The sequence below is a fragment of the Clinocottus analis genome, unplaced genomic scaffold, assembly GCF_023055335.1.
Source record: "Clinocottus analis isolate CAN_PGR_092001 unplaced genomic scaffold, fCliAna1.0.p SCAF_16, whole genome shotgun sequence".
In the NCBI taxonomy this organism is placed as follows: Eukaryota; Metazoa; Chordata; class Actinopteri; order Perciformes; family Cottidae; genus Clinocottus; species Clinocottus analis.
In genome coordinates, this window is record NW_027175887.1 from 7,091,564 (window position 1) to 7,103,735 (window position 12,172).

A 12,172-nucleotide genomic window follows, 5' to 3' on the forward strand; every position below is an offset into this window, starting at 1 on the left:
ATATATATATATATATATGGATGTAGCTATATATATATATATATATATATATATATATATATATATATATATATATATATATATATATATATATATATATATATATATATATATATATATATATGGATGGATGTAGCTATATATATATCTATATATATATATATCTATATATATATATATATATATATATATATATATCTATATATATATATATATATCTATATATATATAGATAGATATATATATAGATATAGATATATATATAGATATATAGATATATATATATAGAGATTTTCATTAAAAGCCAACTTGGACAAGGTCAAAACAGAGCACAGACATCCAACTGTTAAAGATATTTTTTTTTATTTGCCCAAATACTTGAACTACAAGGACATAAGAACACCCTCAGCTATAGAAAACACCAAATTGTCAAATGATCAGCAGTACAAACTTGTAAAGCTTTGCAGTCTTAGATATCTCTATAAACAAACATAAGGGAGAGAAGAAACAACTAAAAGGTGAATTAAAACAAAACCTCTCCCACTGTGAGTGAAAAACTCACTGGCCTCAGAAATCACAGATGAGGGTTTGCCAAAATTAAAGCACTAACAAAACAATAAGCACTCGATACAAAAACAGTATTTACAGGAAAAATTACAACAGTTTTCAACCCCAATTCCCCTGGCGACTCAGTTCCCCATATCCCTTTTCCAAACATCCCATCATTAGCATCACTTTTCTTATTCCCCCCCATATATTTAAATAGTCCACATGTGTTTTTGTTTCGGACAGTGACAAGATTCATAATGGTCAAAATTCAGTATTACTGTTTGTGGACCCAAAACATTGAAGATGCGTCATCGCTCCGTTCTAAGAGAACCAATGACAAGACAGCGGCGAGCAAAAAAAAAAAAAAAAAAAGTAAAGATTGAACTATATCTACATTCATGGTATTGGTATGAAGCCCCCACACAGGCACAGACATGCACGCTGCAGTCACATCATGGTGCGCAACAAAACTGTAAAAACAGCACACAGGGAAGCAAAAAAACAAACACTCCCGCCCTCATATATACACAGTCCGGTGCGTGCATGCACACAAACTCACACAGAGGGACAGATTTACATTAAGTGCACACGTTTTTGGGAATAAGCATCAGACTAAAACCCAAATGGGTTATAGTCAATACCATTAAAAAAATTACAATTTAGTTTGACATCCACAAAAATTATTCCAGATGGATCAGAACACAACTGCTCACATTTAAAACAAACCTAATGACAATATAAACTGTAAACGAAACAAAACGGTTCAGAGAAGAAAAATACACCATCTGTATGACGTATTCTTTAAAATCAGGCAGATTGAGCTCTACAAGTGGAAAACAAGTGTCATCCCTTCAATGCTCTGTTGCACAATAAACAACGTCTATTACTGCCGGGCCAGAATTGTTTCTAACTAATGGGATAATCACACCTTCCAATGACAGACACATGATAATGGGTCCTGCAGTGCCTATACAAAGTATTAAACCTTTTCTGTTTTACATTTCTGAAACATAATCAACAAAACAAATCTTCACAAAATTATCTAAATTAAGTAAGAATAAAAAGCTAAAATAATTGATTGATAAAGTTTTGACTGCGCCAGACAAAAGTTTTTTAAATGAATTTAATTGAAATTACTTATGTGATATTAAAAAAGTGTGGCGGTTAATACACCTGTGTCAGGTAGATATATCAGCTCGTTGTGTAATTAAAAAACTGTGATGATGAAGGAATATTCCAAATACATTACAAGTTTTCTGAGCACTGTTATTCAAGAGGAAGGATAAGAACATTTCCAAGGCACATTTTAGCCTGCAGAGTATTGTTCGGAAAAACTGGAAAGAATATGTGAGGTTAAATTCTATATACCTCCGTTGGGCAGATTTTTGCAAAAATAAAAGATGCACAGACTCATGGTTGTAACTGCTGCCAAAGACACATTCACTAAACATTTAGGACAGGAAATACTCATGTAGAAGACGGGAAATACTCATGTAATAAACTGTTTTTTAGGTTTTTGCTTGCACTTAATTTAGATACATCTGTAAAGAATGATTTGTTCTGCTGTCGTTTGTTGCCGTCTTACTGAAAGTAAGACATCATCAATGCCGGTGTCAGTTTTGTGTCGTCAAACACCTGACGTCTGAGCTGGTCGTCGTCAGGTTTCCTCTTGCGAAGAAAGCGTTTCAAATCTCCTAAATTTTACAGTATAAAAGACAATTGTTTTTCAAAAAAATCCACGTTTAGTTCAACGTAGTAAAACAATAAAACATGAATTAGTCCAAGAGGGTATGAATACTTTATATAGGCACGGTCACCTTTTAAATGAGAACACGGGAAAGTAACAATTTTGGAAATATTCCAGCAACAAAAAGACATTCATAATGGCTTGATTTTTTTCCTGAAAAAATACCACCTCTTCAAGAACCAAATGATAAAATCTACATCATAAATTTAGAATAGAAAACAACGCGACAATGCTCTGAAAAAATGAGAAAAAAAAAGAGGAACATTCTGAAGGGTGCAATTTTTCACTATCCTGCACCCCCCTCTTCTGCCCTGTTGATCCCTAAAGTGATCCATCAGACTATGTTCTTTGGCTCTATGAAGCCTGTTCACAACTCCACAACATGCCACTTGTCTTCACCTAATTACCAGAATAATAAAATAAAACACTGGCCGGTAATGAATTACCCTCAACATTAAAACCCTAATCTCAATTAAACCATTGAACCTGTAAGTCAAGATTGAAACCAGTGACAGAAAAGTCCATGACATCACCAAACCAGTGGGATGCCGTTTTTTGGCATAACGTCAGGGGCCCGTAATGTGAGAGGACCGTCACACCGGGGAGGGAAGGAAACTGATTTTGGACATAAGGGAAGCGTCCCTTCATGAGTATATCAAAAACGCAGCAACATAAAGTGTGATGTGAATGAGGCAATGCAGGGGCTCCCCCTGGTGGTGGGAGGAGAGCAGGGTTGGCACAGTGGCAGAGCTCCCTTGACTCTTGGCTCAGCTCAGCGCTGCTCAGTTCGTCTCACGAAGACGCCGGCCCGTTTCAGTCCGAATCAGAATCCGACGACTGCGAATTCGATTCGCTGCTGCTGTCCTCCGACTTGTTCTCCTTGTCTTCTGCCTCATCGTCATCGTCATCATCGTCGTCGTCGTCGTCGTCATCGTCGTCGTCGTCATCATCGTCGTCCTTCTTTAAAGATACCATGAAAAACACCTATCATTATTTAGCACCATCAACTCTCATTTCTGCGTGCTGACAAGACACACAACTCACATCCTCGTCATCATCGTCGTCGTCATCGTCGCTGGATGAATCTGCCTCAGAAGAAGCCTTCTCACGCTCATCCTCCTCTTCATCATCGTCATCCTCCTCCTCTTCCTCCGTGTCCTGTGGGAAGAGTGGTTTTCAGGTAAATCACAACAGCCGATTTAAGAGACAAGAAGAAAAAGGAGAGTCTGCGCTTACAGATTTCTTGGCCTTTGCCTTGGGGCCTCCTGGTTTTGCTGTAGTTCTCCTTTTCTGAAAAGTCAAGCAGGTAAATGTTGTTAAAACACGCCGGTTTCAGATATAAGAAAACTTTAACATTAAAGAGCTGTAGTACAATTTCCATGGCACTGAAATTTTTGACTTACTTGTGAAGTATATTCTTTGTAAGTGTTTCTCTCTTGTGAAGACAAACTCTGTGGAGGAATGACAGTGTGTGTTAGCCAAGTCAAGTGCACACATCTCGACACCCCCTTCTCCCTTCAAGCAACACTTCTTACAGCGAGCCACTGCTCCAATTGGACTTTGTACAGCCTCTGCTTCTCCTCAGCGATCTTCTTGTAGCGGTCCTTGTCCTTCAGTGTTAACCTCTGCCAGCGGCTGCCGATCTCAGTCATACGCTCCTTCATCGGAAGGTGATTCAGCTCACCGTTGGACAGCATCTCCTGAGAGAACTTCTGATATCCGTTTCTAGACGGTCGAAAAGGAAGCAGACAATCAAAACAATAAGTTTAAAAAAGGAAAACGCACAACGGGCAGCACAGACACATATGTGGCAGACTTACGATGGGGGTTTCTTGGGTTCACCCTCAAACTTCATCTTTTTTCCTGAGGCGATGGCAGCAGCAGGTGAGCGCATCTCACACAGGTCTCTCTGTTGAGGTGACGATTGTCAGCTTTCACTTTTAAACAGATGTTGTGGAGCTCTCCTGGACATTGTCAGTGATTTGGTACTAACCTCGTATCTTTTCTGGTCCTCTGCTGCCTTTTTGATCCACATAATTTTCTCTTTTTTCTCCATGGTGCTCCAGGTTGCTTCCATGGCTTTCTGTGCCCTTGGTCGGTCACTCTGCGAATCACAGGTTCACAATAAATGCACTTGTGGAGAGTATTTTAAGGGCATTCAGCACCTTTTCCCTCCTCTCCCCAATGATCTATGACTTAAACAATCCAAGGAAAATAAATAAACACACACATATTTTTGAAACAATGAAAAGTGAAAAAGTAATGTTCAGGGTCTAGAACTGTACACCCTATTATCTATGTCACTGACAAACGTAAAAACAGGTGAAAACCAGAAAATGTGAACACTAAGACGAATCAGGGATCTCTCTAATGCTAGTTGCATACATATGTTCATATATATATATATATATATATATATATATATATATATATATATATATATATATATATATATATATATATATATATATATATATATATATATATATGTGCATTTACCAAACAGAGTTATTAGAGCCGTAAGCATCAACACAGCTAAAGAAACTACTGTACCATCTTGTCAGCTGACCTAACAATATACCTTATCTGTTCAAACATATCCCTAATCCATTGTAAAAACACAACTATTAGTTTGCATTGTAGAGACAAGGAGGGATGCATACCTTAAATCTGGCCAGGTAGTCTCCTATGACACTCTGCTGCCAGATATCCTGTGCCGTCTTGGGTGGGTCCGGCAGACGACTTCGATCGTCCTTCTTCTCTGACTCTGCCTTCAGGATCGCTTCCATGCGTTTAAACTTCTCCTGAATGACCAAGACAACAAGATCAGAATCAGAACTGATAATTGCCAAGTACGTTACACATAGAAGGAATTTGACTTTGTGAAAGTCAGTTGAATTATAAGAAAATCAAAATATATCTGTATGATTTGCCTCCCGTGAGCCACACAACTGTATTTCTTCATTACATTACCTTCTTCTTGTCTGGCAGCTCATTCCACATGCGCGCCAGGAGTCGTGTGAGCTCACTCTCAGAAAGGTCCGGCCGCTCCTGCTGCAGTTTCGGACGCCGTTCCTCAGAGAAGATGAACATGGCTGAAATTGGCCTTTTAGGTTTCTCTGGATTGACCTACAGGTTAAAGAGAAAGGGAACATCAGAAAGTGTACTACAACATCCAAGTAACTATTTAGATATCAATATAATATTCATATTTTACTAATAGATTTGGAGAATGCGACTTTAGCTTAACATGCTAAACTCTTAAAAGGCCGATTTTTTTCTTCATAAAATTATATTGTTGTGATCCAACCGGTAAACAAAAAGGATACAAATGATATCCGTTTACTCTTGCTTGTCTCACCTTTGCTCTAGAGGCCCTCTTTTTGGCGGCAGGACTGTTTATTCCACCCCTCTTAAACCCGAGTTTCTCCTCGGACAAAACCCGGTGTTGCTCCTCCTCTGACAAACTCTATAGATCCATACGTAGAGAAAACAAGAGTGAGAAATTCTTGCAGCTAAAAGTAGAGCACACAAATAATGACATTGATATTGCAACAAAAAATATAATGAATGTATAAACCAAAATGTAGACTTACACTGAGAAATCTGTTCATCTCAATTTCAAACTCCTTCTTCCTCTGAAAATTCAAATATGATATAAAAAATGTAAGTTTTTCTTTAAAAAAATATATTATTATTCTTATCCGACTTGAAAATTCTGGACTCACCTGTTCACAGCGTTTTTGGTAGGCGTCTTTCTCCCCCTGTTTCAGCAGCTTCCACCGCTGGCTGCACATCACCATACGCTCTGTGCTGGGTACGTCCTTCATGCTCGACATCAACTCGGCGCAGAACATCGAGTAACCATTTCTGAGAGCACATACACATTATGTTCAAATAACCGCATAACCGTAACTAGCATCGTGCAGATGCATGAGTGTATTTGTAGCTGGGACTCACGGAGGGGGTTTGTCAGGTCGGCCATCCGATTTGTCTTTCAGGTGCCTCTCGGCCTTGGTCAGGGTGGACTTGTGGATTTCCTCTTGAGTTATGGTTGAATCTGGGTGCTGCTGGATGTACTCGCGCATTGTCCCCTAGAATATTAAAAACAGTTAACACCATCGCCCTTTATAATTCTACCACAACAGCCCTCGCACCTCGACAACATATTACACACGATTGCAGTCTTACCTGATACAGTTTCTGCTGCTCCAGGGACTTGGCAATCCATTTGAGTCTCTTCTTGTCAGACAGTTGCGTCCACTGTTTGCCGAGAGTGTCCTTGATGTCTTTGGTGGTTGCCTGGTGTGAAACACGGAACGTTAACATCCGTCACAACATACAATTGTGCCTTTTTTATGGTGCGTTGTAAATGCCTGAACTTACATCCGGGCGTGTCTTGAGGACACCCTTCTTTTCATGGCTGTACCACAGCTGTTGGGGTGTTTTGGGCTTCTCTGGTGCATTTGAACCTTTCTTGATGCTCTCCATGAGGTCTGGGTGCAGTTCTCTTTATTTACACAATAGTGAAGCACAGTTAGCATCCATAAATATGCCATGGACAGATAAGACATAAATACAATTTATTTGAACACATAATCATACCTGAACTTCATCATGCTGCGCAAAAATGTTTCTTTGTCTCGAGCGAAGTCCTCAACATACTTTTTCTGCACCCATGAAAAAAAGAGGGAAAGAAAAACAATGTTTGTTAGAGACAAAGTAAATCTGAAACAGAATAACATTTTAGCTGCCTTTAACTGACCTTCTTTTTTTCAGGCAGCTCTCTGTACTTCTTGGAAAGGATTTTAGTTAGGTCTAAGTTGCTCATCTCTGGGTGCAATTTTGCATATTTGGCCCTCTTTTCCATGAAGAATCGAAAGTATGGAGTCAAGGGCTTCTTGGGGAAATCTGGGTGTTTCTGTAAATCATGGGAAAAAATATTAAAATGAAAAGTCTTCAGAGTTATAGTCATAACTGCTTCATGTTCATTAGTTGAGTAACATGAACGTTTAACTCACCTTTAGCTTTTTGCCCTTGTACGGGTTCTTTATGTAGTCTTGGGCATCAAATATGAGTTCGGTCAAAGTCCGAAATTTACGAATCTGTGGATCGTAAGTTAGAGAGAAAAAATTAAGACTCAAGACAATATTTGGCATTTAACAGACAAAACGGACTGTTGCACAGTCCATTAAAATACTACACCACTCTATTAGCCTCCAAATACAAACTTAAACTGACTCACCTCTTTCGAGACGGCCAGCCACTTCTGCCTACACATCTCTGCTGTGAAGGAGTTGAAGGCCACCTTCTGCCAGTCGAGGTGGGACTCTGATGTTTTGTATTTAGTCAGGTCTTTCAGAGGCAGGGCCAGTTGCATGGACTCAAGCAGTTTTAAGAGGTCCTCCTGTACCCACACTGATAACACAAAAAACAACAGGAAGGACACAAAAAATATAAATTTGCTTATCTGTCTGCTAAATTACAACACTAGCTAGAACAGCCTATTGTTTGTATACAAGTATGTCCAACTAGGCTATTAAATCAAATTTATAGTGACATTTTATCAATGTAATAACTCTGGAGTTCTGGGTTTCCAGGGACTAAAACATACATTCTTTTGTGTTTTTAATAAGGTTGTGATCCCTATACATTCTGAAATTACTTGGAAGGTACATTTATAAAATGTATTAATATATGCTTAATTTACAAAGTTGTCATGCAAGCAGATGTATTAAAAAATGTACAAAATGTATTTGTAATTTATGATTTACATACTTGTGGACACCCCACCTTTCTCTTGGGATGCTGTGTCCATTTCTCCATTCATTTTTACTGATAAGTATCTACAAAAGCAACATAAAAATCCAGTTATTTAAACACATTAAATAAAAAACAACAACATTATATATATATATATATATATATATATATATATATATATATATATATATATATATATATATATATATATATATATATATATAGCTCAACCCTGTCGGCCAATAGGTTGTACGTAGGTGGCCAATTCTTCGACAAATGTACCTGTTTCAATGACAAAATGTGATTATGTTAATTTTATGTGTATATCATAAATAGGTGGGTTGTCTGCTATATAAAAAGTTAAACTCTGACTGGTGGAATTTAAATTCGCCTCCGACATAATGGTGGCTGTTCATTACGCCGCCCCTTATACGTTTACGCTGCATGGTGAGACATAGTATTGCTCGTGACGGCTTCAAATCTCAAATAACACTGCGGGGAGCTTCAACTAGCACAACTAGCTCCGGCAACACGAGTCTTCTTCGTCGAGAAAATTCTGCCCAGTCAGAATCTATCGTATTAGTACTCTCTTTTTAGTCCACGACCAAAGTATCGTGATCACGCAAGGGGCGACCATTTTATCGCCTAGTACCGCTCGGTAATGGAGGCTTTTCTTTCGGAGCGGGAGGTTGGGGAGGATCCACGGAAGGAGGAAGCGAATGGACGTGGACGGACAGGCAGCTGTAGGCGACCAGCTGACCACGGACTGGGGGATCTGCTTTCGGTCTCCGACAAGGGGGAATGGTGGCTTGGAAAGCACTGCAGCCAAATGCGCCACTCGGCAGAGGCGCCTCATCACCGATGGACGCGGATCTAGCTCCGCCATGCGACCCTATAATCTTTCTCGTCCACGGTTCACTCCAACTCGGAGCGAGGAAATCAATATAATATTCGCTTAAAAGTTAATAAAAAAACAAGTATATCGTATTCACAGACCGATTAATTCGTATTTGTTGGCGTTTAACCGTGGGGGTTTTAGCAACGAGCGCCGTGCATTCTTCAGCGAGGCGTAGCCGAGCTGTGCTCCAATGATGGCGGCTGCTCGTTGTTCGTCGTGTCCTTGTGGCCCCAGCTCGCTGTGGCGGCCACAGGGTGACCCAGCGACACGAGAACAACCGTTAGCACCGGAACCAACGAGCGGCCATTACGGACATCTTCAGCCGTTGTACCATAGGGGTTTCTGACAAGTTCATGAAATATGAACAATATATGATTAAAAATAAATTTGCGAATTGAGGCATTACGGCCAAGGGCAACGTAGCACGATAAACGGGGCTTTAAATTGAACATTTAGAGCCATATAATCTTTAAAATGTTAGAATTTACTACTATAAAGTCAACATTATCTGCATTTAATACGAATATCAGTTTCCTTGGAAGATCTGGATTTAAAGATTGTTTTTCAACAAATAATGTATAATAGTGAACGGTTATAATTATACCTCCCGCTAAACGTGAACATTATGTTAGACTATCTTTGTTTTAGATGATGTCGGGGCTGGATGCTACGGTGGTTGGAAGGACTTGCGGAGGCGCAGGAAGAAAGAAGAACATGGAAGATATTTTTACCGGTCAAACCTTAACCTACAAGCTGCCTCGAGCTCGCCCTGCGAAGCGTGCCTTTCCACTGCCATCGTTTCGGCTCTATGAACATGCGGTTAAACCGTAAAGCAACCTAAATTGTTCAGTATAATAAGCTCAAAAGGAAACGCGTTAACATCCGAGGCTGAGCAGCTTCACTGGCGCGACGAAACGCTCCAGGTCCGCCATGCTTCAGCTCGACGAGGAAACCTACCGTGACAAGGTCCAATGGCGCACTGCAAACACAGAAATGCGGAGCTTAAAGCTAATGCCGGGGCGTTGCAGACTCCCTTCCCTCGATCCAAACGCGTATACGCGAGGACAAGAAGGCGGGTTCTCCGAGCTCGGTCGTCGGCGGTTCTGGGCTAGTCAGTGAGAGAGAGAGGGGGAGAGAGAGGGCGAGTCTCTGCACGGTGAGATATTAAACCGAGATCCCTGATGGCTAACCGAGAGAGGCGGCTGGCTGTTCCGCCAACAGCCGCATGGAGGTCTCGGCGCGGAAACCACCGTTAATTCCCCCACGCAAACACCCCGGTTACAGCATAGAAATGCCAGTTTCGATGACCGGAACTATTAGAAAACTATCGCTCCGAGTAATTTTGCCTAAAAACCCACGTTTACCTCCAGGTCTTATACACAGTTTCCTACCCGCTGCAGAGGACAAGAAATCCGGCTATGGCCGCCTTCGTCTGCGCCCCGCCACCAGCGGTCGTTTTGGTTCGCTTACTACAAAGAAGCGACGGACGGAGGGACGTTATAAGTAAACAAAAAACAAACGTAAAAGGTTTATTTCGCGGGGTTAGACGCGTGTTTTGGTTCGTTTATCGGCCACTTACACGGTGGATGAACCCGAGCGGTTGTTTTGTCGGCTTACCTGTCTCTCGGCGTGAGCCTCGGCGTCGTTGTGGAGGAAGAAGGGGAGGGTTGAACGATAGCCAGCACTGCGCCGTCGGTCCTGGGCTCCAGTCCCCGCAGAGATGGTCCTTCCCCCCCGCCTCCATCTCACTCGCCGTCTCCCTCCACTCAACGCGCAGCAGCTCCTCTCTCTCCATCCAACCATTTCGCTAAGCGGAGACATCCATTTTTTTTCTCCCGACCTCGCACCGCTGTTTCTCAACCCAACCGAGCGCGATTGTTTTCCCTCTCCCCTGCGTTAGAGCCACCATGTCTGATCTGCAGCTCAAGTTTGCGCCCCGAATATTAATCGCAAAAGTTTTATGAAATCTCAAATTGTGCCCAATGGTTATCTTTTTGTTAGTGCTACCGGCTCATCTCACATAGCCCATTGACTTAATTTAAATAACATAAAAATACATATTTTCAAAAAGTTTATAATTTCCACTTTTCAACGTCAGATTGAAATACTTCAGACTTTAAATACAACTGTATCTACTAGGTCTCCAAAGTAGCCACCGTATTTTTTCACATTGCCCGGCGATTCCTTAACTAGAGGCTGTTTGACAGCTTCATTTTGGCCCTGCATGTTGTTTCTTTTCAACTCCACCTTGTGTGTTTGTGGGCGGGACCCGAGGCTGTCCAATCCAGTCGGTCCGATTCAGGGAAAACAAATGATTTTCAGGCACTCGGCCTTGTTAAACTGTGCTGCGTTCTCTTGCTATCGGAATTGTTTGTATCATCTTACGAGCAATAGCATAAAGCTAGAAGCTGATTTTGAAGTTGACGGTTTAATATCAAGCGTTTAAATACGTGACTTTGATTGTATAACTAATGCCTATTACCGTACATTGGGAAGATATTTCATACCAAAGTGTATTGTTGAAGTGTATTTAAGATTTCATTGCTTTTTATATAATGCCCTTTTCCCCCCAATATGTACTTCTAATATAATTGTTTATTTTTATTACATAACGTTATGCTGAGTGCTCAATCAGATAAAAGCTACAGTCAATCACAATCTGTTCGTCTTGACACTTAAAGTAGTTCTATGAAATGATATAGTGATAAATACAAACTGCTGGAATCAAAAAAGCTCACCTGTAATAAGGTGTTTGGTCAGTAAGCAAAATGATTTAATGTTTACGTTTTACAAATTGGACATTTTCACAATGTCATTTTAGTGTATTTATTTAAAAAGTTATTTATTTCATGCCTTTATTTACATCTTTGGCTCTTTGAATATATAGGATGCCTTTCAAGTTTTATTCGGATGTTTTTATGATTTAACCTTTTCCGTTAGTTTTTTTATGCTTAATCTGAACATAATCAAATTTGATTTATTTGCACAAAAATGTATCTCATTTCTCTCGTCAGGATACAAGTATTTAAAGTCATGTCTATGGTGTTTTCCAAGTAGGAGTAATGAGAAGTTTGACTTTACTTGATCAACTTGAACGCAGCATGGAGCTGAGTGGCAGGCCCATAAAAATAAAAAGGCTATTCTCATTCTATGGGCAGGTCTCCTGGTTCAAGTGAATACCCCACTCCTGCTAATTGAAAGATGAAATGATATAA

At 40.3% G+C, this 12,172-nt stretch overlaps 1 protein-coding gene across 4 annotated transcripts; it reads right to left on the reverse strand.

Annotated features, from left to right (window-relative positions):
* Positions 1–346: 346 nt before the first annotated feature.
* Positions 347–10,550, reverse strand: ubtf (upstream binding transcription factor). 4 transcript variants are annotated; one of them, XM_068579243.1, is made up of 21 exons: positions 9,915–10,550; positions 8,090–8,142; positions 7,542–7,714; positions 7,318–7,401; positions 7,062–7,217; positions 6,902–6,966; positions 6,683–6,806; positions 6,488–6,598; positions 6,257–6,390; positions 6,025–6,166; positions 5,893–5,934; positions 5,658–5,765; positions 5,270–5,425; positions 4,960–5,100; positions 4,290–4,400; positions 4,117–4,205; positions 3,832–4,021; positions 3,700–3,747; positions 3,533–3,586; positions 3,341–3,454; positions 347–3,253 (listed from the first exon to the last, which is right to left on the reverse strand). In XM_068579243.1, the coding sequence occupies exons 2-21, from the start codon at positions 8,124–8,126 to the stop codon at positions 3,110–3,112; spliced, it is 2,223 nt and encodes a 740-aa protein (XP_068435344.1). In that variant the 5' UTR covers positions 8,127–8,142; positions 9,915–10,550; the 3' UTR covers positions 347–3,109. The 4 variants fall into 4 exon arrangements, with proteins under 4 accessions (XP_068435344.1, XP_068435342.1, XP_068435343.1 ...); XM_068579241.1 differs by having other exon boundaries at positions 8,075–8,142; XM_068579242.1 differs by having other exon boundaries at positions 347–3,256; positions 9,915–10,548.
* Between the last annotated feature and the right edge of the window lie 1,622 nt (positions 10,551–12,172).